This window comes from Phaethon aethereus (assembly GCF_964289735.1).
Source record: "Phaethon aethereus genome assembly, chromosome: 4".
NCBI classification, from domain to species: Eukaryota; Metazoa; Chordata; class Aves; order Phaethontiformes; family Phaethontidae; genus Phaethon; species Phaethon aethereus.
The window spans coordinates 55,744,423-55,771,726 of record NC_138578.1 but is presented as its reverse complement, the minus strand read 5'-3'; the positions used below and the strand labels follow the sequence as shown (position 1 = coordinate 55,771,726).

The 27,304-nt window shown below is 38.0% G+C and overlaps 1 protein-coding gene across 1 annotated transcript in view; it reads right to left on the bottom strand.

The window, feature by feature from the left end:
* The window catches only part of FRYL (FRY like transcription coactivator), a 99,025-nt gene extending 86,488 nt beyond the window's left edge, over positions 1-12,537 (bottom strand). The window contains exons 1-2 of the mRNA XM_081999457.1: positions 12,023-12,537; positions 5,387-5,440 (exon numbers count right to left, since the gene is read on the bottom strand). Coding sequence (XP_081855583.1) covers positions 5,387-5,440; positions 12,023-12,142 — 174 coding nt within the window. The 5' untranslated portion in view covers positions 12,143-12,537. The remainder of the gene's footprint in view (positions 1-5,386; positions 5,441-12,022) is intronic.
* Positions 12,538-27,304: the final 14,767 nt, after the last annotated feature.

Sequence of the window (27,304 nt, the reverse complement as noted above, 5' to 3'; positions counted from 1 at the left end):
GAAGAATGACTGGAGGAGGACAGCATAAAGCATCTATAAACTCCTTGTCAGGAGGCAGCAGGGAGCAAGCCCATCCGCTAAACACTGCCTGGAAAAGGAGAGTTACCACGTTGCCCGCTGATGCCATGTAGTACTTACCTCTTGCATCTTTTAAATAAGAGGATAAGAAGCCACCCTCATGCAATAACTTATCTATTATTCACTAATCTGATAACCAAGATAACATCAATGCCATTATTTCTTTGTCCTCTTTGAAGCATGGTTTTTCAAGTTTGGGGAAGGGATGGGGGGAAGTGAACCATATGGAAACCTCAGGAGGGTCTCTTTCAACCATCTGAATACTTCACTCAGCTTGTTAACCCGTCAGCTATCCAAGTCACAAGAATTAAGCAGTATTCTTGACTCTCAGAAAAATTCTTTAATTGTATAACCAAGTGAAGAAACTCCCTCAAAATAAGTAAATCATATTCTTATTCTGTAAATTCACAAAATTTTAAATCCAAGTATACAGTACAAACTACATATATTCCAAATCTGAACAGGAACTAGGTTTCATTAAGAATTTTTAATGAGAATAATGAGGTAACTTTTTTCTTATTATTATGGTCTGTGACTAGGACACTCACAAAAGGGGGTTTCAATGGAAAAACTAGGCATGCCTGCTGCAGGAGGGACACGCACGTTGAGCTAACTGCACAAAAACATGAAAGCAGTTATTGCAGGCAACACAAAACCATACGAAGCCTTTCTAACACAGAAGAGAGACAGACATTAGAAATACTCTGCAAGTTTGCTATAATGCCTTGCATCTCAGAACAAAGGCTAAATTTTGAGAATACCTTCATTCTTATACTAATATATGTTGAAATCTTTATGACTTGCTTTGGAAACCAGGCATGTCGTAACCCTGTCCCTTGTGCATCGATATCCATACAAAGTAAATACCCCGTCAATCAATGAACATACATCAGACTTCTAGAAATGGACAGTAAAAACCAGCTCAGTTTTACCACTTTAAAGTTACATTGTGATCTGAAACCACAGAATCACAGAACAGAATCACAGAATCAATTAAGGTTGGAAAAGACCTTTAAGATCATCAAGTCCAACCATCAACCCAACACCACCAAGCCCACTAAACCATATCCTGAAGTGCAACGTCCACACGTTTTTTGAACACTTCCAGTGACGGTGATTCCACCACCTCCCTGGGCAGCCTGTTCCCATGTTTGATCACTCTCTCAGTAAAGAAATTTTCCTTAATATCCAGTCTAAACCTCCCCTGGCGCAACTTGAGGCCATTTCCTCTCGAGCTATCGCAAGTTACTTGGTAGAAGAGACCAACACCCACCTCACCACAACCCCCTTTCAGGTAGTTGTAGAGAGCGATAAGGTCCCCCCTCAGCCTCCTCTTCTCCAGACTGAGCAACCCCAGTCCCCTCAGCCGCTCCTCATAAGACTTGTGCTCCAGACCCCTCACCAGCTTCGTTGCCCTTCTCTGGACACACTCCAGCAACTCAATGTCTTTCTTGCAGTGAGAGGCCGAAAACTGAACAGAGTATTCGAGGTGCAGCCTCACCAGTGCCAAGTACAGAGGGACAATCACTTCCCTAGTCCTGCTGGCCAAATGAAAGAGTGTGTGATGAAAATGAACACATACAAATTAAGACATTGCTCAAGAGAATTTTCTGATGTGGCAGAGGTCTGACAAACTTACTTGGAAAAGAAAATAGTGAAAACTGGTGAAGAGGGAGAGGAGAAGAGGAAAGAAAAACTGAAGAAATTTGAGACACTCGTGGGCTACTATTAGAACTATTATTTTTCAGTAAGAAGAAGATCAGAAAAGAGAACTCAAGACTCATTTCTGTTGGTAAAGCTTCGAAAAATCTTCACCGAGATTTCATGTGCAAGAAATGCCTGCTGCTTGCATCAGCTTGGGGTACTCAAACATCTCTGTTGACCTCACTCCAGCCATGAGCAGAAAAAAAAAATTCAGAAAGCAGAACAAAACCTCCTCATGAGTTACTAAACCGAAGGTATTAGACTGAGCATAAAATCATCAATGATCTATCATCAATGACAGCAATCCAAAACATTGCACAGAGCTATGTTCATACAGCAACCACACACACAACAGGGCAGGAACAGATTAAGCGAATGCTTAAGTTACCCTGTGCTGTCAATGTAAAATGACCCTACAAAGCACTCCTCTGCCCTCCTTCTGAACTGATGGGTTTATTAGTAGGGGGGGGGAAAAAAAAAAAGGCAAGCAGCATTTTAAGCTTTACTAAACCTTTTCCTTAGGTTTTCCTGCAATTTTACACAGTATATCAATAATACTACCATTCATAAATGTTCCAGTAGTCAGGCAATTTGTATCGTCTTCCACAGAAAAAAGCTGTATCACATGCATTAAAAAATTTGTCATTGGTAAAGTGCTAAACCCAGAAACTACTGGCGTTACAAAGCATTTTCCTCTTGAAATGAAAAATCAGTTTTACATTACAATTACTTATTTCTTGCCAAGTTTTGCATCCTTAACATTCTAATGAAAAGGCACTCGAATTATCAGGAAAATTAAGATCTTTGCTCATATTACATAGCTGCTAAGCAGAATATGAGCTATTTCTTTGTATTTAAAATAATTACCATACTGCTTGGACACTAAATTCAAGATCATCTTATATAAAAATTACAAGAAAACCCCTTTATTTTAGCATTTTATTATGCCCAGGCTGAAAGCAGCAATCCAGACAAACAGAGATCCTGTAATGCCCAAGAGCACAGGGCTGCATTAGTCATCATGACGTACGCTTATATTCCTGGGAATGAAACAGCAAAGTGCGTTCCTATCTTAAAGGCTGTAACACATTGCTAATTGCTGCACTTAACATACCCAACAGTACACTGAAAGACAAGGAGAGAGAGATGCAAAATTATAGTAGGATGCTTGAGCCCAAATTCCAGCTATGGCCAAAATCCTGATCCCAAAAACATTGCTCAAGTTGTGTCTAATCATGAACAAGCCTGAACCCCAGAGACACATCTGCTTTCAGTCACTGAGATGGACAAGATATGCTTCTGCATGATCATAAAGTTTTTGGTGTCTTCAGACAAGAGTAGGAAATTGCCAAGTATGATTCCCACAACAAATGAAAGAAGAAAAATAACCAGCTATTTCAGTTTCAAGCTGTACAAGCAAAAATAATTTTAAGAAATGCAACACATGCTCTATAAAAAAAATTCCTCTCCGGTAGCTTCTTGATGTGCTGGCAATGACAAAAGGAAAGCACTGGTACTAAAATGCTGAAATTTTTAACAGTTTAGAAGTGTATCAACATAAAAATTTCCATCTCATTTTCCAAAGTTTCATCTCTTTTAGCTAAATTTAAATTTTTGTTCCAATTAAAACTCCAATGACAAATAAAAGAATTGTACTATTTGAAAATTAAACTTACTGAGCTGAGAGAATGAGTGTTAACCAGATACCTTCTTTGGACTCCCAGAGTCCCTCTTGTGTTTCAAACATGCCCTTTTTCTTCACCAAGTACAACAGTTAGTAGCTCAGACATCAGTGCAGCTAAAGCCCTTTTTAGACTCGAATTCCTAACTCAGTAAAGATCTCTGGCTGAAGAAGGTTGGTCCAGCAACAGCTCTAGCTTCTCTGCTGGATGCTGTGGCTGTGCACTGTAGATCCTCCTCTCTCCATACTTCACCAATCTCTTTTTACTCTGCAATCTTCTGCACTGCTGGAGAATTGATCTTAATACGGGTTTCATACACCCAGCAATGAACAGAGAGAAGCAATCCTAATTCCTTTTGCCAATATTCAAAATCCTCAATTCAAAATTCACAATCCCTGTCACCACAAGAAAGCCATTCTGCTCTTAGTCTCTGAAGTAGTTATTCAGTACCATGAAAATTCAGATCTCGATGAACCCAAAGTAGATTATGAGTAACAAAAGAACAAAATAAGAACTCACACACATACATACACATGTATATTTAAAAATAATTCATTTTGATTGTGTGTAAAGTACTACATTTTCAGGAAAAATGAGTTTATTTCTATACTTCAAGATTTCAAAAGTTATATGCTTAATTTTTTACTTTTTTTCACTCAGCATATTTTTAGAACCTATATGTAGTTTAATACATGACTACCAATGATTTATAAAGACCATCCTTAAACTGAGGAAAAATGTGGCAGTAGGATGGGGGGCTGCAGTTAGTAGAAAAATTAGTAAAATTACGGATTTACAGATATCCTTAGAAGATCCCTATCAGGGATATTATTAAGCTTTTGATCAGCTTTAAAACAAAATACTGTAGCTACCAAAGATTTATACCCTATCTCCCCTCACTCATTTTCCTTGCTTATGAGTAAGCTTTCATTTAGGAGATAATGGCCTTACAGCAGGTTAGATTAGAAAACATTAAAAGGCTATGTGAGGTTTTTGGTGGTGGTTTTGTTTTTGTTTTTCTTTGAAAAGAAAATTTTACATCAAATATTACATGCTATTATTTGTTTCTATTTGAGAGGCGGAAAAAGAGATGCACAAATGGCTGCTATTTGAAAAGTTGGGGCATGTTCACAGATTTCACTTCAATGCCTAACACCTATATTTGAGGAGTAATGGAAAGCATGAGACAAAAATTCAGTTACAGAAGATATGGACAGAACACTAAACTTCATACAGTAAGATGCTAGTCAGTAACAGTTAAGAACAGGAACCAGCAATTAATGGGGCTTCGTCTGAATGCTGCCTCTCCATTGCAAGGAAGTAGTTCCAAAGGGACAAAAACATGCCTATACTATGAAAGAATTAGAAACACAGACAATAAACATGAATAAATTGAGCAGAGAGCTATTCCAGGTACAGCTCACTTACAGTAAGTGAAAGAGAATAGCCTCACAGTGCAACCTTATACTCAGCAAAGGACAAAGTAACATTTTGAATCTACTTATGCCTTCTGCCATAGAATTAAAAAGTCTTCATTAGAAGCCATGTTACAGAAATTAACACTATTTGCTTATAAAAGTAGAACCCCAAACACTGAAACACTAAGTGACACAGTCTGAGATTACACAAAGCCTGTTAACAGGAATAGAAATAAATTAGGTCTTTTTGCCTCCTACCATATTTCAGCATCTTCCCTCCAGTGGCTTTCACTGCCACCTTTAGATAATTAATCTATTCCATTAGTTTCTTGCTATCAGATTCTACAATGGAAAATAAAGTTTAACTGACATTCAAGGTCTAAGTTTTCTGACGCTGATTCAGATGTGGGTGTTTCAAGTCATTACAACAGTGGAGCCACTATTCTGCAAAAACAGAGGCCACCTTAATCCAACAAAAACTGCTTTCAACCACATGTCTCCTACCTGATCAAACTGAAGATCTTCACCTCTTTGAAGAGATCTGGACAAGAGCTTTTCCTTTAAAAAAAAAACCAAAAAACCCATGAATTTCACAATGCAATTGACTTACCAAAGATAGATTCCTTCTTTCTCAGTTATATTACAGAACAAAGAAATAACTCTTAATGTGAATATTTGCATTCTTTTTCAGCTAGACCCATTTCTGAAGATGTGAGGTGTACTCACAAAATTGAAGAACACAGATCTAAAATTAATTTGGTAGCTTAATAGTAATAACGTTAAAACACTGACAAACAGAAAATGTCAAACACCTCTCCCAAACAGGAGAGCCTACAGCAGTGTGCTCAAGAGAGAGCTGCCAGTGGGTGCCAAGCGTAACTTAGAAGGAAAGCCATTCCCATCTGAATTAACAACCATATTCATGTTCATATAAGGCAGTTATTGTAAGCTACAAGAATGAATTTTAAAATGCCTTCACAAAGGCAGAGACAATTGTTCAATGCATTTCCAATATGTGCTTTCCCTGAACTGCAGTGAAAAATAGCTAGAAAACCTAGTCCGGGAAAAGGAGAATGTCAATAATAACTTGCTTTACATTTGAAAAAACTTTGTAAGGTACAGAAAAGATGCAATATTACTAGAATTTAATTATTACAGTATTTCATTGCTACCAGTACTGTAAGACATAGTGCTCTCTTAAAAGCAAAATTAAATTATATTCCTGACAACATAATTAAGTGAGAATTAAAAAATTAAGAAAACAAAACACTCATGAACTGTAATAGTAATGTAATAGTAATTCTTATTAGGCACTGTGGGGAGTACCAAATTATACAGCTACAAGAAGTAGAGCTTTTATAGACTCTTGTTAGGGTATCCTGGAAAGTAAAAAAAGGGAAAGAGGTGGGGCAGAGGGGGAAACTAAGTCCCATGTACTGGCTCTGAGAGTCAATGATTTACAGTAAGCCAAGTTCCACAGTAACAGCTTTAAGGGCATACTACAAAGCAGTAAGATGTAGAAAGATGTGATGAGCATTTCTTGCTACTTAAAGAAATATTAAACTACTTTTCATTTTATTATAAATGAACACAAACTGTTATCTTTAACGAGGAAAGTAGAAAAAGCACTCAAAGTAAGGAGTTAATAGCTCATATTAGATTGCAGGAAGCAAACAAAGAGCTTTTATGGAGCAAGTTAAGTCAAGCAGTAAGCTGGAAGAGCTGTTAACTTGCCTTGGCCTGGGATTTAAAAGGAGGTGTCAGCAATACTGACAGCCAGCACTGCTCTCAACAGGTTGTGCCTCAGTTAACACAAAATAACTGCTCAGTTAGTAAGAGACAACACCCATGCTGTCAGGCCGTTGACAAAAATTTTAAAAGTCAATATTGCTTGATATTTAACACTTGCAAGGCTGCAACAGACAGGCTGTATGTTAAACAGATACAATTGGGATCGCATGTACCAAGTCCAAGATTCAAACTGGCAGCTTATTTTTGCTTGTCCGAATCGTAACCTTGAAAATACGAGACTATTTCTGGCATTTTCTGCTATGAGTGCAGCTGCATTTGGTGTTCAAAAGGACACAATCTCTGGCAACTATTACAGCCTCTGAAAACTTGAATTCAACATTGCCCAGGCAAAAAGCATTTGCCTACTCTGAAAGTAGAACCTGAAATAATATACATACAAATTCACAAATCAGACCATTTTCACTTTCTATAATCCAAAGAAAGCCATTTAGTCGTCCAAGAAAACACTGTCATTTATATACACTTTTAGTATGCCTAGATAAAAAATACTTCAAAAAAAGAAGGTGGTTTCAGGAAAATGCATTTAATATCCTGAAATAGTTCTATTTCTTCATCAACTGATGTATTAGCCGATGTTCTTTCACAGCGTATTCAAGGGGGGGAAAGGTTTCAAGTACTGGCAAATAAACACTTTTTTGAATCTTACAAATTCATATAATTTTACGTGTTAAGTCTGTTCAAAATACTGTTATGAGAATTGACATTTTGCAGCAGATACTAAAAGCTCCAGAGAGCACTTGCAAACCAGAATACCCTTTTAACTATATTTCCTCCCTCCCCTTTTTCTATAAGGAAACCATCTACTGTACGTAAATTCATGTTATCTGTACTATGCTTTTAGATAAACTGCACAAATAATTGTAATCTTGTCTATAAAGCAGAAACACAAGAAATGTCCCACCCTATATAAACATTGTATATTGATAAATAAACTGAAGGAAAATAACTAGAAAACTATTTCCCGAGAAGATGGATAAGTGACTTTCCTGTAAGAAGATGGTAAAAGTCAGGTTCCTTAAGTGTCCTTACGATACAATAACCCAACATGCCGTGTTTCCATCATAGTACTACAAAACTATTACACAGGTGAACAAACACTGGGTTTATTACACCCATTGCATGTGTCTAGAACCAGAAACAGGTAAAGAAAAGAATGATAACAAATCAAAGAGAAGTGAAATAATCTGTAAGTCTTTAGATGACGAGGTCAAAATCCATGCCAACAGATCGCAAACTATTTTTAAGATAGTTCTGAAAGTTTTCCTTCTCCCCCCCATTCTATACTAACTGAGACACTTCTGTACATCAAATGTTGATACAATTTTTAAGATTTTTCATATCATAAAGAATGAAGACCTTGAAAGTTCATAATCCTATTGTTTTTCCTCAGCATTAAAGATTTGAACTGCTAAAAGGTTCATAGTTCATGTAACACTGCCCAAACAAAAGTGACATAACCAAATAATACTCTTTAATCCAGTCACAGGTTTATCAAGGCCTTTGAATTACTTGCATGGCTTTAAAATTTATGTTCTTTCAATCTCTTCTTCTAATTCTGCTTTGTCACGGCCCCAGTCACCTCACGTGACTTACCAAAAAATCTATCCAACAGCATAAAGTAAAGGTCTGGAAACTTTCACTGAATTAATAATTTAAGATTTATTTTCCTGGCTTCCTGAAGTTGATAGAGAGAGATGGAAATAATAGGTCTACATTTATCTTTTACAACTGAAATAAAAAATAAAAAGCCACCACACTGTTGAATTAACCAAAGAGCAGTTCGCATTCATTGTGTAAAGCAGAAATGTCAACATTCGGCAGGCAGCAGAGATCAGGATGTAGACAGACGTGCGTGTGCTGTGCAAACAACTGCACCTGTGCAAAAAAGTACCACCTTTTGGCCCCTCTCCAATATTCACCGTCCTCTGGTGGCTAGCATGCCTCAGCAGGGTGGCTCAGGTGAACACTGCAGAACTAGTGTACTTGTTTCTTCTTCCAACTGCAAGTAAGAAACCTGTCAGTGGATGCTGCCTTGTCTCCTGGAGCCCAAGCGCTGGGCAGCGGCTGCATCCTTGCCCCAGCATCAGAGCAGTGTGCGAGAAACACTGCGCTGAAGAAATGCAGTGTGCTAAATTTTACAGGCTTCAGACAAGCTTTTGAAAGCACCTAGGCAAGACTTGCAAAGGCATACAGTGCTAGTCTGAGCAATGTTTAGTATCTGCATGATGGAATAAAATCGCTGGTGCTGGCAACAGGCTCAACTACTCTTGCTAGTTTTGACTTAAACATGAGACTGAACTGCAATTTAGTAAGTTAGCAGCTTACCTAGTTCACAGCCTGGTAACTTGGTGGCACCATGTTAAAGTCTCTACTTAAATTCTAACCATCTATATTTACATGCAACCTGACAAAATACAAGGTAACTGAGTTTATCACTCATTTTTTTCACTGGTACAGTTTGTTTCACATTTGGGGAAGGCTGGTATCATGCCTCACGGTCATCCTAGCTCAACTGAGGAAGCGTATTTCAACCTACACTAAATTGTGTCTGAGCCCTTTTTACTTTAAAACAATAGACTACTACAAAAGACTTAGAAGAATTGATTTAAAACAAAAAAAAGGGGGGGAAAAAAAGTGTTTTAACCTAATTTACTCACTGAAAGGATGATCTTCCTTCCTGTGGTTACAACTCGCTACTTCAATCATTTATTTTAAGCATTTGACAATAAGCTCTTTTTGTAACTTTGGAAACTCTGCAGTATTGAAATTTTGCAGGCAGAAAACTCTTAATGAAATCAGTGAAAGGAAACTACTTTGTTAGTCAATGAGTATCGTAAGTAAATTCTCAGCTAGAGAAACCATTTAGTTGCCTTTTGAAATCAAAAGTCAGTTACTTCTGAATGAAACCCATACATCTAGCCAAAATGGTACCGTCCCCTAGCCCCTAGGTGCTGTCTTGATCTGAAGTTACGATTTTTGGTTTCTTGAAATTATTTTTTTAATTAATTTTTGCTCTCCTACTGGCATGTTCATCTTCAAGTTTTAAAAAGTGACTAGCTCCTGATTTTTAATTGGTATGGCTCCAAATTCTCTCCAACAGCTTCATCCAACAGCCTAGCTTCATCTAACACATTAAAGATTTATGTAACACTACATGTATTATCCACATTATTATTTGTAGCCAAGTCATCTCATCAAATCAAATCACACTAAAATGATAATGGGCTTTCCTCTCTTCCATTAAAGCCTTTTCTCCAACCTCAGTCAGTGCATTTCCTGCGCCACTTTGGCCTTTTATCTTTCTTTTAAAATGTCATATACTAGACCTGAATATTCAGTATTTATATCAAATGCTACATACAAAAATAAAACCACTTCAGCATGTTAGTACTTCCTTTCATTGAGACATCTAAGGATTCCCTCCTACCTTTTTGTGTTAGGTTGTTTCACTTTTCCATAGCTTTTGGCACATCTTTTAAATTGCTAGTTTTCTATATAGTCCTTCCTTCCTACCAGTATAAAATGAGGGATGCTGGCTATATGTGTAAATTTATGTCTGATTGCATTAAAAACCAGTTTGTTTAAAGGAATTCAATTTAGCAAACGAACCCAGACAGGACTGTTAAAAGACCTTCACAAATGTCTACTCCAGTAATATTTATAATTTGTTTTATCCCAAAAAATTTTATACACAGTGTATACACACAAAATATCAATTTCAGACTCTTATTAGTAAAAGATGCTGACCAAAGTAGACTTCATGCAATTACCATAAAACCTCACCAGACAACAGAGCTGGCAACCACTCTTCTTTGAAAAGTGCATTATTTCATTAGTTTCATGGGTTTTCTGATTTTTAATCTGGCGAGATGTTTCAATTTTGTATGATTAACAGATTTAAAAACATTTGTTTAACTAACAGTCAACAGTGTGGCTGGGAGACACAGCCCAGGATTGTTGTCAGAGTATTTATTTAATCTGGTCTAGGGACAAGTTTTGCAGCACAAGTGAGCTCTACAACGATTATATTTACCTTGCTACCACTATTCCCAAGTTAGGAGATTTAACTCCAAACTAGCTGTGACTACAGGAAAAGCCCTCTTCACCTCATCGGAATCACAGCCAGTCTATGTCATTCTGGCAAGCACTACCCTCCTCGTACGCTTAGCAGAGGGATCGCCGAGGGGCCGAGGGAGCGGCAATCGCAGCAGCAGGCACGCAGACCACCCGGGGTGGAGCTGCCTGCCTTTCCACCCACAGCACCACCACCCCTAGAGCTCTCCTCTCATTTCTTAGCCGTGTACCCTTCACCATCTGCATGCCTCTTTTCCTGCAATGTTTCTGTGCTTTCTTATCAAACCTTCTGAATACCTGACTTTTTTCAATGTCTATAAGGAAACACAAAGGTTATGTTTAAGTTGTAGGCTTGCCTGGTACACACACACATACGTATATATATATAATGTATACCTAACTAGTTGTGTATAAAGAAACGTTTCCTTTTCCTCAGCCTTTGATCTACTAATGGTTTGAGTTGGAGATTATTCCATCAGTGACACCACAAAACATGTTTAGCCCCATTTTTGTGTTCTTTTGGACTGCTGCTTAGTAACATTTTTTCCTAAAGTTTCAAAACCGGGCTCAGGTGCTCACACATGCACTTCTGCAAGTGAACACTTCTGCAAGCAGCAGTTACAGAGGCCTTCTGTAAGCTGGGCCTCTGCAAGCTTCAGAATCTCTCCTGCTCAGAGAATTTCCAAGTTCAAAAAAAAAACCAACTTATTCTGTCCCCATCCCCATCCCCCCCCCGAAAATTTCCAAGTTAAAAAAAATCCATTCATTTCAAGATCATGCGGTTTGGATCACCAACAGAATTTCCATTTTGCCTTATCTGCAATATATGCTGGCTACTGTATTCTTCCAGGTGTTAGTGTCATTACTTGGGAAAACAAACCAAATGGATCTATTCTTGAAAATACATTGTTGAAGTATTATTTCAAAGAAACATCATCAGGAAATACACTCTGCAGTGTTAACAAAGGAAAATTTTTTGTTGTTGCTATTTCCTTTTGTAACTTTACAGAATTTATGAATACTAAGAGGTCTTGTTTCCAGTTACCAGTACGTAACAGCTTTAACAGAAGTCAATAAAACATAATCCAGGTAGTAAACCCGTTTGCAGAAGCCTATTTACTCTTGAAGTAATCCCTCTGAAAAGTCAACAATATCTGGGGATGTTTTTTTCACTAACCCTACATAGGATAAATCAGCCTATTTTAGAAAAAAAGCTGGACTATTTAAAGGGATACTATGAAAAAAAGGACTCACCAAAGGTTCAGCCATTACAACTTCAATTTTCTTTTCAGCTTGAACAGCAAATTCGGCAAAGAGGCTTTTGATGACATACTCGCCAGGTTTGACATCTGGATCAATAGTAATGTTAGACATGATGATGCCTCTCTTTCCCCAGGTGGAAACAACACTTGGTGAAACTCTGCGTTTATTTACTCTGCTGGGTGGTGTGGAGGCTATAGAAAAAAAAAAAAAAGAAAAAAAAAAAGGAAAATTAAAAGCTATGAAGCAGAGCTTCTAAACACAGTGCTTGTCACGTCTTTACTTCCCTGTCCACCACACAGACATATTCACACAATTATTTCTGTAAACTATAAGGAGGAAATAACTAGCTATAAGACCCAACAGTAATTCTCTTTTTTTTTTAAATTAGGTGGGAAATTCTACTTTAAGTTGCATAAGGGTTTACAATGTAACTCATTTTTGTTATTGATAAAACACAAAACTGTCTTATGCTGTGTGAACTGCCCATTCTGAATACAATTGTATGACAATCATGACAAAGATTACAGCTTTTGATATCTGGTAGCTTCAGTTCAAGTATGACTAAAAATCAAAAGGTTCAATTTAAAGGGTTAAATATTAAATATTAAATTTATAATATTTTAATATATAAATATATTAAATATTGTTACATGTATCTGATTGATTCAATTTTTATAAATTGTTCATGAAGTTCAAGTTTCTACTTGGTGTGCAAATATCTTCAAGAGAAATATTTCCTTGACTCCTCTTGGCACTCTTTGTCAGTAAGCTGATTTTCCTAACAAGAATGCAAACCCTTTCTAGACATGTCAGGCTAACTGTTTTTCTCCACTCTCTACTTACAAATCTGAAAGGCTTGTTCCTTGTCAGAAATATTAATTAATCAATATAAACAACACAGGATATCTTAGTCTCCCTTGCTAAGGATTAGTGCTTTCACCTTTATACCGAAATTGTTATATACTAAGTTTACATATATTTATCCACCTTTTATTTTTCCCTAAGCACTCAAAAACATTTCTTTATTATCACACTTCACCCAGTGTGAATTGCAATACTGAAAATCAGGTATCAGACCTCACTCATACATAAGTTTAACACACACATAACAATTAGAGCAAACAATTACAATTCTTGTCTTGCACACTATAAAACAAAATAACTACTGACATCTCTAATGATGCCAGAGATCTACCCAGAAAGGCCTGATATTTCTCTAGCATATTCCATGACTGCAGATGTTATTTTTTAAATCTATATTAGGAACTGATATTAAGAATATTTACCTATTAATATTAAGATTTACTCTTCCTAAGGTATAGGGAGCCTCATCTCAGTTTATTTTATTGTATTACATACTGCTATTTGTTCAGGTAAGCTTCTTTAAGGCTTTCTGCAGTTAAAGTGTGGGGAGATGCACTGGGCCAATTTTGATGAACTTGCTAAATTTTTGTGTGTTTTCAACTTGTACATATGCAATTTCTGTTAGCTAAATATTATCCACAACTTTTACTCAAACATTTTTTCAAACTTCAACTCATTCATAAGAATACTGGTTGCCATGGAGACCAAGCCTTTGGTACTGCACGCTGCATCTTCCCAAGTTTGAGTCTCAGCTGTTCACACTTTCTTCTATCGTTTCAGAAAGTTATGTTTTATGTAACGCAGACTTCCTCAACTTCCATTGAAAGTAATAATTTATCAAACTCACTATTGAAATGAGCAATTCAGCAGGATTGAAAACAGAATGGTCACAACTACCTTAGCCTGTAATCAAAAAGGAAGGTTACCCTGCATAAGGTTGCGAGTACTACATATGACCTGTGTTTTTTCCCCCTAAGTATTTTTTTGTAGAAACTTGCTGTTTAGTTGGAGTAATGCATATTTTTTCCTGTACATAAATTGCAGTATGCCATCTTCGAGGCTGGAAGGACTTGCCAAGGTCACAGTGCTGCGTTCCCAGCAACAAGGGGCAACAGCAGTACAACAGGCACGCACACTGCATGCCATAAATAATTTCTGAACATCCTCTAACACTTTGATCTACCACATTGATCTCAGTAACAGAGGTCCTAAAAGACACAGAAGAGCATGTGCCATTGTGCAGGCAATGGGAGATCAAAGACACTGCCATGTTCTAGATCCCTATGGTGGAAGTTCATGATGAAAGTACACAAAGGCATTAAGAAACAGAACAAAGTGCATGCTGCAAAAGAAAGACAACAACCCAAAACATCTGACTCTGAAGAAAAATTCTTTTTTGTCCCGTATCTGATGATTTGACTGTCTCTCAGTAGAGAAGCATAAACATGTCAGGCACTTAAAAAAAAAAAAATTAATGTCTTTACAATATCCACATTCTCCAGCATCCATGCTCTTGTCATTCTTAAGCTCCAATGCTTCCAAAGGCAGCCCAGGAAACAAGAGAGATGTGTTATGGGTCAAGAATGAGAGCACAGAGGTTTGAGGAGAGACGAGGAAAAGAATCAATATATCCCTCCTAGCCATAGCAGGTAACAAACAGGAACACCAAGTATGAGATTGACAGAACAGAAAAATGCTGCAATACACAGATTTTGAACAACTCTCATATCCATCTGCAGATGAGCAAAATAAAAAATGAAGTACCTAAGGACTCCTAAGAGATACCACACATTTCTAAGTAAACAGTTGCTTCTATCCTGAATATGAGAGTGTCTAAGAAAGCTAAAGCTTTCTTCTACTCAACAGACAAATTAGACTCTATTATTTTAAATCACATACTGAAGCTAACAGACTGGAAAGAAATGAGAGAAGTTTAGATCTCCTTTTGAACATTAGCTGTGTCTGCTCAGAAGAAATCTAGCAAAGCAGCTGCTTTGGCTCCTTCTAGACTTACCTACTGGAGCACACCACAATCCCCACATTAACAAGACTGGGGGATTAAAGGAACATGCCACAGCTCCAGTCCAGCCCATGTTCCTGAACATGAGAAGCTGGTACTCAATCAGCTCTCATCACCCTGTGAAAACTAAGAAGGACTAATCTGTGAAACTAAGAAAGACTAACATGCTCCTTAACCTAGAACCACATCTAGATTTGCTTTATGTAGACATGTCTTAACAGTGTGTTTACACAATACATTTCTGTCTTCAGTTTTCAGAAGACTGTCCCTGTCATTTAAGAATTGGGAAAACATCGAGAGCTGATCATCTTCACAGTACTATCTTTACTTTGCATTAGTAAACTGCTCTTTAGTAGGAGACCATCTTAGTTTGTTAACTTTCAAAGCCACAAAACAGCTTCTTTCACTAAGGATGAAACCCCAAGGCTGTTCAGACTGGTCTAAACCCAGGCTGTTCAGACAGATCTCCCCCCAGGCTCATGTGACAACATAGGAAATCAACTCGAAATGGGTAAGCTGGACAAAAACCCAACCCTTACAAGAAAAAAATAACAGCAACTGGACTACAACCAGACCAGCTCCCACAAGTGTTGCAGAAATTTCAGTGCAAAGCAGAGGGCACGACCATGATGCCAGGGAAACGTGGTACCAGGACAGCCTGAAATGCCACCGATCCCCCTCCTTGGCTATAGTTTCACGCAGCCCCCTTCAGATGGCAAAAGCTGCAGTATTGTCAAAGGATGCAATCCCTCCCAGCCAGCTATGTCCCTCCCTGAACCATCCTCCTCCTGTGCGAGCAAACACAAGTGTGCAGCTGTGTAATGAACTGAAAAAGCAGCACACGTATTAATTTTTTCCCCCGGGTTAATTTTGACACAATCAGTTGTCCAATTTGCTCACCACATGAGCGCACATATGCTTGCGCCAGCACAAAGAGAAGAGTCAATGCAGGGACAACACTTGCCTTTTTACTCTTCCAGCAGCAAAGCAGAGTTACAGCTATCCTACACTTGGTACATGTTAGTAATCTCTGTGTTCACATGCATAAACTCTTCAGCTGGCATTAAACCTCCCCCAAAAAACAACGGAAAAATGTCAAACTGAAGCAATTATAAACGCTGCCATAAGAGGATTACAAATATCTTAGTTTTGCTGAAATGCCAGTGTATTCAAAAGGCAGAATAAATCACCAGGATTTACTTTCACCTATGAACTTGCTGAGGACTCTAATTCATGACAGCATTAATGGTTCACATTAACAACTCTTGCCTTGCGTATTACAACGTTCATAGTTTTATCTGCTATGTAAAACCAGTAAGTTAGTTAAACACACACAGAAAAAAAAAAAAACATAGGAGGGAAAAAGGGGAGGGAGCTTGACTGTGTTTAATAAGAAGATAAGAAAAGCCAAAATTTATTATCAGATTGCTTACCTAGGTCAAACAACATTATTATCTGGTATGATTATGTTCAGTGGAATTCATTTACTCATGTACTTGCAATTGATAACATTGTAAGGAGGGTCTATGTGGACTTTAAATGGGGAAAAAATCTCATTACAGGACATGATTAAATAATTTCTTTCTGCTACTCTTTGCCATCAAAGCATAAGCCATTCTCTGCTCTTAGCTACCAGAGAAAATTTAAGTTTCAAGCATTGTTTTGAAGCTTCAAAACATGGACCATACTTCAGATGAAATCTGGAAAAAAAAAAAAAAAAAATCATACCACTCGCAACAATTCAAAAACAAAAAACTACTTTCATAAATGACTTGAAAACACTGAATGTTTTCACTTGAAACAATATCCTGTTTGTTTGCTCTGATGCGAGCTAGTGCTACGTGGGAAATCTGGGAGCAGAGCAAGTGCCGTAGGAAATCTCTGTTAAACAGTATTGTTTGGTTGCTAGGGCCACACCAAATTGTTTGGATAGTTTCAAGGAACAGTAAAACAATACAAAGGATAATTAGACAGACAACATACTTCAAGGTCAAAAGGCAACACGCCTGATGTCTGCTAAATTAGAAACAAAGTTGTTTCATGTTAAACACAGTGTCCAGAACTAGGAAAGTTACTTAATACCCAAGTTGACAGTAAAGAATGCTATTTTTATCATCCTGCTTCTCTCTGTATAGCCCAAACACATCAACTATTTGAGGATATAAGTAACATCCTATTTACCAAGGAGATTACTCATGATTCAAACATACAAAGCAGGTACCAAAAGGTACAAACGCATCCCAGCCTGTTGACGGTCTATGAGTGCATTTCACTTCACAGCTAATATGAAATGGCAATTTTTAGCTTCTGTATACATTTTTTTGGTACTGCTTTACACATAGCCAAGTGTTAACCCTTCATATGTGTTTTAAATAGTACCTTCTAAGTTTTTCATGTCTTGTCCTTTGACTGAAATTTGCTCTCTTTTAGTTGCTGCTGTTTCTCAGCAAGTTGGGATGGTTGGACTGAAGCGTAACGTCTGTCAGGTATCTACTCTCTTTTGAGATACATAAAATAATTCTAGATGTATTTCAGGTATTTTAAATAAGGTATCCAACTATAAAATAAGGATACTCAAACACACTTTTGGGAGGGCCTCCATAGTTTTCATCAAGCAGATCATATTCTTGGTTGCTACTTTTAAGTTCATTGCTAAGGTAGTAAATAATTCTATACAACTTACATTTAATGATTAAGTTTTTTATTATTATTTTTACAGCACATGTCCTATCACAGGTACTTTAAGTTTCCTGTGACACTTGTTGAAGAGTAGGATTTGCATGTCCAACTGACACTAAGAGAATTCCCAAAGACTGAAAATATTATCTGTGTGGTTACTTAAAGGAATTTTAATTAAGCTCCTTGTCTTCTACTCTGATAAACATCTAGAACATTTCATTCTACCTCACAGAAGTGATATTAATATACATGGAAACATATCCATAACAATTGTTAAGACGGCTTCATAGCAACAAATCTTCAGTTATTTTAACAAAGGAATCATCATTTTTTCCTAATAAGGATGTCAATGCTCAAAAGAGATGGCAACCTATCCAGTACCATCCCAAGAAATTCTGAGCAGAGCCAGAAAGTTAAACCTAGGTTTCCTGTGTCCCAGACCAGCAGTCTGTCTTCTAGAGCAGACAACTTCTTCAGTAACTTCATCGTTATTTCACAGTTCTACAATTCCTGTAGACAGTCAGGTTTCTATTGTTAACAAAGTCTCCTTACTCATACCAGTGAAAAAACCTCATTCCATGAATACACCACCTCATGATTTGCATGAGAGAAATGGTGAATGTCTTTATGAAGAAAACGAAGTTCGACATTATACTGCTCTAATAACAGATGCACATTCCAAATCTTAGGCTCTGGTCTATAGACAAATACAAAGAAAGCCATTCTTCACTTATATCTCTTGGATTTGCTTTCAGACTAGCGATGGGAGGATGCAGTTGCTATTCATTTATCCAGCCAGTTTACCTAGGTTGCTGGAGTGTGTGACAGCACAGTAGCGCAGGCAGGCCTGCTTCACTGCTTTTTGTCCAAACTATGCACCACTACTGATAGTGCATGAAGTCTGTCCGTTAAGTTGGATTTATTATTGACTTACTAGCTCTAGCTGTACTGAACCCCAGCTGATCTCATGCAGCTCTGGCTGGTTCCTTAGTTCACCAGCATCACGCAAGCGCTGGAGTCAGCTCACGTCAGTCATCGCAACAGAGTCTCTGTGCCCATCAGGATGGGAAGTGGTACGCAACATGGTGCGGAGATGCCAACTCCTGCCCAGGTATGGCGAAAATGGCATTGAGCTAGCTGGAGTAACCCACTGGGCTCAGCTGGCTCTTTGCAGAGATGGTGGATACTTCTGCATTACACTGCATTTATCCAGATTTTTTCCCATTTATTTCATTAACACTCATTTACCAGCAAAATGTTACTAATTTTAAACAGTGCTAATAGATTTACAACAAAAGAGAAGGAATCACAAACTTGTAAAAAATATATATATACACACACACTTATTTTAACCACTTCCAGTTATATATAAATGCTATTCCAATTTTTTCAGTGATGTGTATTGTTCTCAGTATTGTGCTTAGATGGACTAAGACAATAAGTTTCTGCTAAATGCCATTTTCTGAGGCATTCTTAAGATGCATTTATTAAAAAAGTACCTAAAAAAATACTATTCTTGACACTGGTATGAAAACCTGAAAGTCACGGGAGACACATAACAGCCTCCTGACACCATAGTCATGCCATTTTACAAGATAACCTAAATAATGTGAATAAAACCCACAGCTGTTGCCAATGAAATTGTATATCTACCAAGGGCAACCGACCACACAAATTTTCATAGATTGTGTTACCTAGATATTCCTTTGCTTTACATAATATACACGTACTGATTGGTAACACCAGAAATATAAACACGCTGGTTGAAACTGAACTCAGTCCAAATACATTAGAATACACATGACCAAGAAAACAAAAATCTGCTCCTCCTCCCATATTTCTCATATCTTAGTCTGGATAGATAGCTCCTGGCAAACAAAATTCCTATTATTTTCAATACAGACTACATGACTAATTCATCCAGTGACATGAGGTATGGCATTCTCTCTTCTTTCTCTGTGTTGGCAGTATACAGTGAGTTATCTCTGGAAAATGTTTAACGAAGATCATGGCTCCACATGTCCAATTACACTACATGAACAAGGCAAAGAAGAACCATTATCTCATTAACAAGCCACATGGACTAATGCAAATTGTTATTCAACTCTCACCAATTTTATGTGAATTTGATGAAAATAATTAAATAAACAGCAGTAGTAGTTGGTAATTCTGTCATGCATTTATGAAATGTCACATGTTAATAAGGTGAATTGACTACCTACCCATGAAGTAGCAACAGGCTTAGAACTGGCTTAGTTCAGCAGTATGGTTCAGTGTAACGTTTGTAAAGCCAAGTCAAACCTTTCAGTGAGAGGAAGTTTTATGAGTATTGATAACTTCCCCTCCGTGTCTAAATCAGAACTCACATTTTACTCCTGCAATGGAAACACTTCCCAACTGACAATTTATCTAAGGACCTTCAGATATGTTTATAATACATTTTAGCCAAGTTCTAGAATAAAGAAACATAAATGAATGCTGCATCAATAAACAGAAGTTTATTTCAACAAGTAGCTAATTAAGCATATGGCTAAAATGTGAAGGATGCCCTGGGAGGGAATATGGAAAGGAAAGGAAAGTTTTTTGAGTGTATTGTGGGAACTGATACTATGACAGCTGAGCTTTCATTTGGACTCAAAAAAAACACAGAACAAAAACCTCACAGAAATCTTCTGAAGCTTTATCATACAAATCATTTTGCTACCCCCAAAAAATATGAACATCCTTTCTTTATGGAAAGTTGACTCAACTAGGAGAGCAGCTGCCAACTTGTCTAGTTACAGGCACTTACATGAAGCTTGTTTTTCTGCTTTCAAAGCCTCTGAAAACACAGGCAAGAAATTTACACTTTGCTCCCCTCCAAATGCAAACTGCTCTGCTAATAGATGGTAACAGAAACATAACTTCAGGCCAACAAAGAGACACAGCAGAAATTCTAAGGCATAAAATCTTAATTTGGCAGTATCTAGTTTTCTAGGTATCTGGGTGAGATTACAATCCCTTAGCAGATACAGTCTTGCCACTACTGATGATCCTCAAATTTGAAGTTCTGCCTTACAACTAGGTTGTTTTGTCCTTCCAAAGATTCAGTAGTCTTTTTCCCTCCTGCTGTTAAAATCTCTTGACAATTTCATTCATAAACTGTAAATTTTAGATTTTTTTTTTGCATAATGCTTTCTAGAAATCTAACCAAACAGTCTCCTGCAAGGGAGTAAGCAAAAGAGAAATATGTTTCTGTAATATTGCTTCAAACTTAAAAGTGATGGGTTTTTTAATTTAAAAAAAAAATAAAATCAATTTAAGTGTCAAAAGAATATTTCTTCTCCATCTTTTCCACATCCACAAACATAGTCTGAGATGTATGAAGTCAGTCCCTTGCATGTCAAACACAGAGAAGTCCCTGAAAGGTGTCTCTCCCCCTTCTAAACTCCTCAGCACCAAAAATCTTCTGGAGCCTTTTTGCTATATTCTCTGCCACATAGCACCTTTTCCCCCTTTTCTGCTACTATTCAGATACGCCTTGAGGAAGTATTGCGAAGAGAACAAGAAATTCTTCTTGCCTAGCTGTTTTAATGGCTGAACAAATTCTAACCAGCAAATATTCCAGTCCCTGTATGGGACTTCATATCTTGCAGTTTCTTCCCTACTTTATTTTGAGAAGTCTCAGAATAAAATAGATATATTATTTCTTCCCTGAAACTCTAGAACAGACAGAAAGATAAAATAGATTACAGAGATAAAATCAGGGAAATTATTTTTAAATACTTCTTTTGCCTAAACTCAGATGCATTATAAGAGAGAACCTGGGCTACAAATTTCCCCAAGGAAATCCTACTGTCTTTACCACTTCTTAAATAAGGACTATGCTAGTCATTCCTCTTACCTTTATACATAGGTGAGAAGTAGCAACCCCGTAAAACCACCTCTCTCATACATGGAAAGGAGCACCACTACGGAATTGCAAAATACCAGCTTAAGCATTTATCCCTGAGCAAAGCTTTCTTTTGGGTCAAAAAAAAAAAAAAAAAAAAAAAATCACAGCAATCCTTAAAAATTGTTAGTAGAGTAACACATTATCCTCATACTGTATATAGAGAATCTTCTTCTCTATACAATTGTGACTGAACAGGACAAACAATGGCCATTTGCATCACATACAATCACCTAAATCAGATGGGCAGTTATTTTGTATCTACAGAAGGTAGAAAACACAAATACTTCTGTTAAGAAATTTAACGGTTGAAAGAGGCCAGATCTGACATTCAGGACAGCGTCAGGACATCCAGGGCAGCCAGTCACAAACACACTATTAGGCTTTGCTGGGCTCACTCTGTCCACTGAGAAAGTCAGGCTCTAGAGCAGCAAAGGCTTTTACAAATGACAGTCTCAAAGATATTTGCTGAAGCTCACCTTATCTCTCCTGCTATGTAATTCTAATTTAGTTAGCATGGGATGGCAGGGCAGAATGTCCCATCTATGGTGCAAGTAACTACCTTTGCAAACAGGAAATTTAAATTTAAATTAAAAAAAAAAAATCACTAAGATGTATGTAAGACCAATTCTACACATTTACATTTTCAAAAATCCTTAACAACAAAACAGCTAGGACATAGATGGGAAATACTCGCTGAGCAAATTGCTGTGAGCATATGCAAGAAGTACAACTCATTATGTGAATCACTTTACAGAGCCTGCTATGGTAGACCATGCATGTAGATTATTATCAGACAGGAAGAAAAAGAAGAAATTAAAAAATAATTTTGATAGCACAAGATGCCAAAAGACCAAACCATACACACTGGAAAACAATGTGAGAAAGCATGAAAATTGGAGAGGGACGAGGAAATCAGTTTGAACTCAATTGTCTCAAGTCCTGCCCAGTCAACTTCTGATTATGGCATGCCATCAGGAAATCCTGACCATTAAAGTGTCAGACCATTAAAAATGTAGTTTATGTAACTCCTTTTCTAGAACAACTGCCAGAAAAGAAAACCTCTTCAGACAAACCATTTAATTAAAAATGTTGAATTTCACACTAACCTTCACTTAGAAAGACATCAAATTTATTTCATAGCATACTTACAAACTGCTAATATATTTAACATGCTTTGCTTCACTGTCAGAAAGCCGTTCCCAGGCAAGAGCAGCTTAAAAGAATATAAAGGATAAGCCTCTTTCCTCTGTCCATAATCTAGAACACAATCCATCACATATGGAAGTAAGATAATAGCAGGAATGTAAAGGTTCAGGGCTGTAAGTTAAATTCCCAATAGTAATTTTCAGAAATGCTTTTACTGTCCTAAAGTTTTATACGACTGTAGCTTTCAATTCAAAGCTGCACATATAATAAAGCAAGCTGGACTTAATATACGAATTTCTGCTGCAAAACAGTACTGTACTCAAGTCGCAAACTTCTCAGAGAAAAGACACCACCCCAAGCACACAGTGTTACCTACTGTCAAAACACTTTGCACAGCACCAACAAAGTACTAGTGCTGTGTTGTCAAGGAACACAGGTACGTATCCTAATATCTCAGTTTCCTTTGAAAGACTGAACTACAAGAACTGAGCATATGTAACTGCCAAGTTTCACTCATTTACAAATTTTTTATTCCCTCAAAAGAGTAACCACATAAACATAAAAACCCTAAATTTGTTTCTTTGATTCCTATACCTCAATATTAGTCTTCTACAGCATTGTAAGTCATACCTTCAGTAATGATACAAAAAAAGAAGCAATTTTATTCCAGTATGATCAAATTGAAAAAAAAGCTTACATTAATAATTTCAAAGACCAATAACTGATGCTTATTTTTTATTTAAAATTACTACTGCAAGAGGAGCAAAGATGACAACTTCCTTTTGAATATGGAGAGCAAGGATAGAACAGTGTAACTTTGGCTTGTTCCGTTAGTTCTTCTGATCCACTTGCCCTTAGGAAAATGTAAAACCAAGCCACCACAAACTCTGAGCTAGCAGTATTCCCCGGCTTGCAAGGGGACCTATAGGCTCAGGCTCATCACCATACCAGCCATGGTTATCGTGCTTTTAGATAGTACCGTGCATTCACATACTAGCCAAGAGGCCATAACTTGTGAAAGCACCATACATCTTTCCTTCACTTCTAACTCCTGGAGTCCAAAGGACAACTGGAAGGAGCTCAGCTCAGATGTCTAGCTATCTGCCATCAATTTTTTCACTCAACACAAACAGTTACAACTTTCTCTGACAACACAGAAGCTAAAAATGTTGACACCATCCCATGGCTCGCTGCTGGATTCGCAGCCTGGCTGCAGCATTTCCCCAAACTTCACCAATAAGGACCCAGAAATGAGGTATCCATTTCAGCCCAGCAGGTATGTATAATCCTATCACTTGTATCAATGTTTTCCAGTATTTTGCCATTAGCAGATTTTTGTTTGTTTGTTTTTTAAAAGAGGCAGTTTCCAAGCGGGGTGGAGATTCCTATTGAGCAAATTTAAGCTTGCTTAGGGCAGTTTGGTTTCTCTCCATTTCCCCTCCCGGCCGCTGGGCTGCAGTTTGAGAGCCACAGAATGACAGTCATCTCCTCAAGTGACAGGTAAGTCCACAGGTAAACTTGCACGCACACTTTCTCCCCCATGCCTTTTCTGCTTGATATGACAAGGGTGCCCTGCTCAGCCCACAGGGCGGGGGAAGCAGGGCAGAGAACTGAACATTTACTGCTAACAGAGAAATCCATTTTTTCCTTCCTGGGCTATCAAATTGAAGGCTGTACCAGGCTGGAAATGCATTGATGTTCTGAATCCTATTTTAAGCATGAGCTAAGAAAGGCAATAAAATTGTATCAATGCTTGGCTAAGTGATGTCAAATTACAAAGCATAAGAGAGGCAAAGGCAGCAGTGAGAAGATACACCAGTCAGGCCTGAGGACTAGAAGAGCAGAAAGAGAAGGAAAAAGAATTCTATTTGCTAGTGTGTATTCCAGATTTCCATATATACTGTTCTACAAGTTAAGGAAGCTCACGTTTCTACAGCAATGGTGAGAGTGAACTTACTCTGAATAAAGACTTCATTTTTATGGTACATTAATTACGCGAAGAGAAAGAAAAGCACAAACCAAACCCTAAAGCTTTAGATTTAAGAAGTAGTACCTAAAAAACTAGAACTAAGGCAAGGATACAGCATCAAAGGAATACAAACACACTGATATATGGGCTGCACAAACAACTTAATTCTAACACTTGTCACTGCAAACGTACCATCTATGATGAGATTTTTTTCCTTTCAATATATTAACAGATACATATATACCACACGCAAAAAATGCATCAAGTAACAAGGTCAAAGTGATCACAGGCATGCCTTTGTTAACCAGCAAACAGAAAAATAAACTGAAATACCTTCTCTCATCTCTCCTAATCCACATTTCTCTGGAAAAACAAAATTCCACATCCTCAATCTGAAGAATTCAAGAATATAAAAAACCCTACTGAGGCACTGTACTGAAAGAAAAAACTATGACAAAATGCTCAACAAATTTACGTTTGATATTATTTCCGAAAAGATAGTGTCAGAAGCCAGTAGCTTTTGCAAAGAGCTCTCTCGTCAAGCACAACTCAAGGTAGTTTGTTTAACACCACCACCCCCCACCGCCTGCTGATTCTTTCCTTCTTCTCATAGAAGAGGGCAATTCCAGCTCCCAGCAGAAAGAGGAAAAGACTTTTCCTCATTATCCTCATTATGCTCATTATCCTCAATTATCCTCACTAATGTCAAACTGATATCTTTCCTGAGTAAATGCAAAAAGTAATGAATACTGGCAGCTTTGCTGTAAAATGCTATTTTGGAAAAGGACTCTTGGATCATCAGTTATAAAGTAACCAATAACTTCAAATCATGTATCATTAAAAAAAACCCAAAATCTATAAAGAAACCAAATTAATTTATTTTAATGTGCTCCATATAAGCATATTGATATTTCAGATGAAAAATAGTTAAAGCTCAAAATTACAGAGCATTTTCACATCTCTGTAAGTAACTCCCTAGTGAACTACCCGGAAATATTATAATAGTAGTTCTGGTACTGAGGTATCGTTTGAAGATTAAAGTACACAAGGATTAAAAGGAGAATAAACAAAAAAATACATTTTGAGCATTGGAATATGCTCAAACATACACAAGTCAGGGTTAGAATAAGTCTTAAGCATTAAGTATCAATTTCAGGAAAGAACAACTGTTCTATGCTCCTATTCTGTCAGTTTTGCCTAGTAATCCTCCATATGAACATACGAGCTGAAAAGGGAAATAAACCTCTGAAGATTAACTCAATCTGTCGCATTTAACACAAACATACTGAGGAGAGGCAGGGGGGAAATCAACATTTTCAAAAGTATATTCTTACAGTAAGTTTGCTGAGGAGTTAAAACAAAACAACAAAAACCATTTTTTTGCACATCCAGGTAACTACCTAAATTTAACTGTGTAAAAAAAACAAAATCCTATCTGAACATATTCATGTTCATATTCATGTTCATATATCATGTTCATGAAAGGCAGGTCCTGCTTGACCAACCTGATCTCCTTCTATGACCAGGTGACACGCCTAGTGGATGAGCGAAAGACTGTGGACGTTGTCTACCTGGACTTTAAAGTAAAGCCTTTGACAGCGTCTCCCACAGCATTCTCCTGGAGAAACTGGCGGCTCGTGGCTTAGACAGGTTTACTCTTCGCTGGGTGAGGAACTGGCTGGATGGCCGAGCCCAGAGATTTGTGGTGAACGGCGTTAAATCCGGCTGGCGTCCAGTCACAAGCGGTGTTCCCCAGGGCTCGGTTCTGGGGCCGGTCTTGTTCAATATCTTTATTGATGATCTGGATGAGGGGATCGAGTGCTCCCTCAGTAAGTTTGCAGATGACACCAAGTTGGGTGGGAGTGTTGATCTGCTGGAGGGTAGGAGGGCTCTGCAGAGGGATCTGGACAGGCTGGATTGATGGGCAGAGGCCAACTGTATGAGGTTTAATAAGGCCAAGTGCCGGGTCCTGCACTTTGGCCACAACAACCCCACGCAACGCTACAGGCTTGGGGAGGAGTGGCGGGAGAGCTGCCCGGAGGAAAAGGACCTGGGGGTGCTGGTTGACAGATGGCTGAACATGAGCCGGCAGTGTGCCCAGGTGGCCAAGAAGGCCAACAGCGTCCTGGCCTGTATCAGGAATAGTGTGGCCAGCAGGAGTAGGGAAGTGATTGTGCCCCTGTACTCGGCACTGGTGAGGCCGCACCTTGAATACTGTGTTCAGTTTTGGGCCCCTCACTACAAGAAGGATGTTGAGGTGCTGGAGCGTGTCCAGAGAAGGGCAACGAAGATGGTGAGGGGTCTGGAGCACAAGTCTTATGAGGAGCGGCTGAGGGAACTGGGGTTGTTTAGTCTGGAGAAGAGGAGGCTGAGGGGAGACCTTATTGCTCTCTACAACTACCTGAAAGGGGGTTGTGGCGATGAGGGTGTTGGTCTCTTCTCCCAAGTAACTAGTGATAGGACAAGAGGAAATGGCCTCAAGTTGCGCCAGGGGAGGTTTAGATTGGATATTAGGAAAAATTTCTTCACCGAGAGGGTGGTCAGGCATTGGAACAGGCTGCCCAGGGAGGTGGTGGAGTCGCCATCTCTGGAAGTGTTCAAAAAACGTGTGGATGTGGCGCTTCAGGACATGGTTTAGGGGACATGGTGGCGCTGGATTAA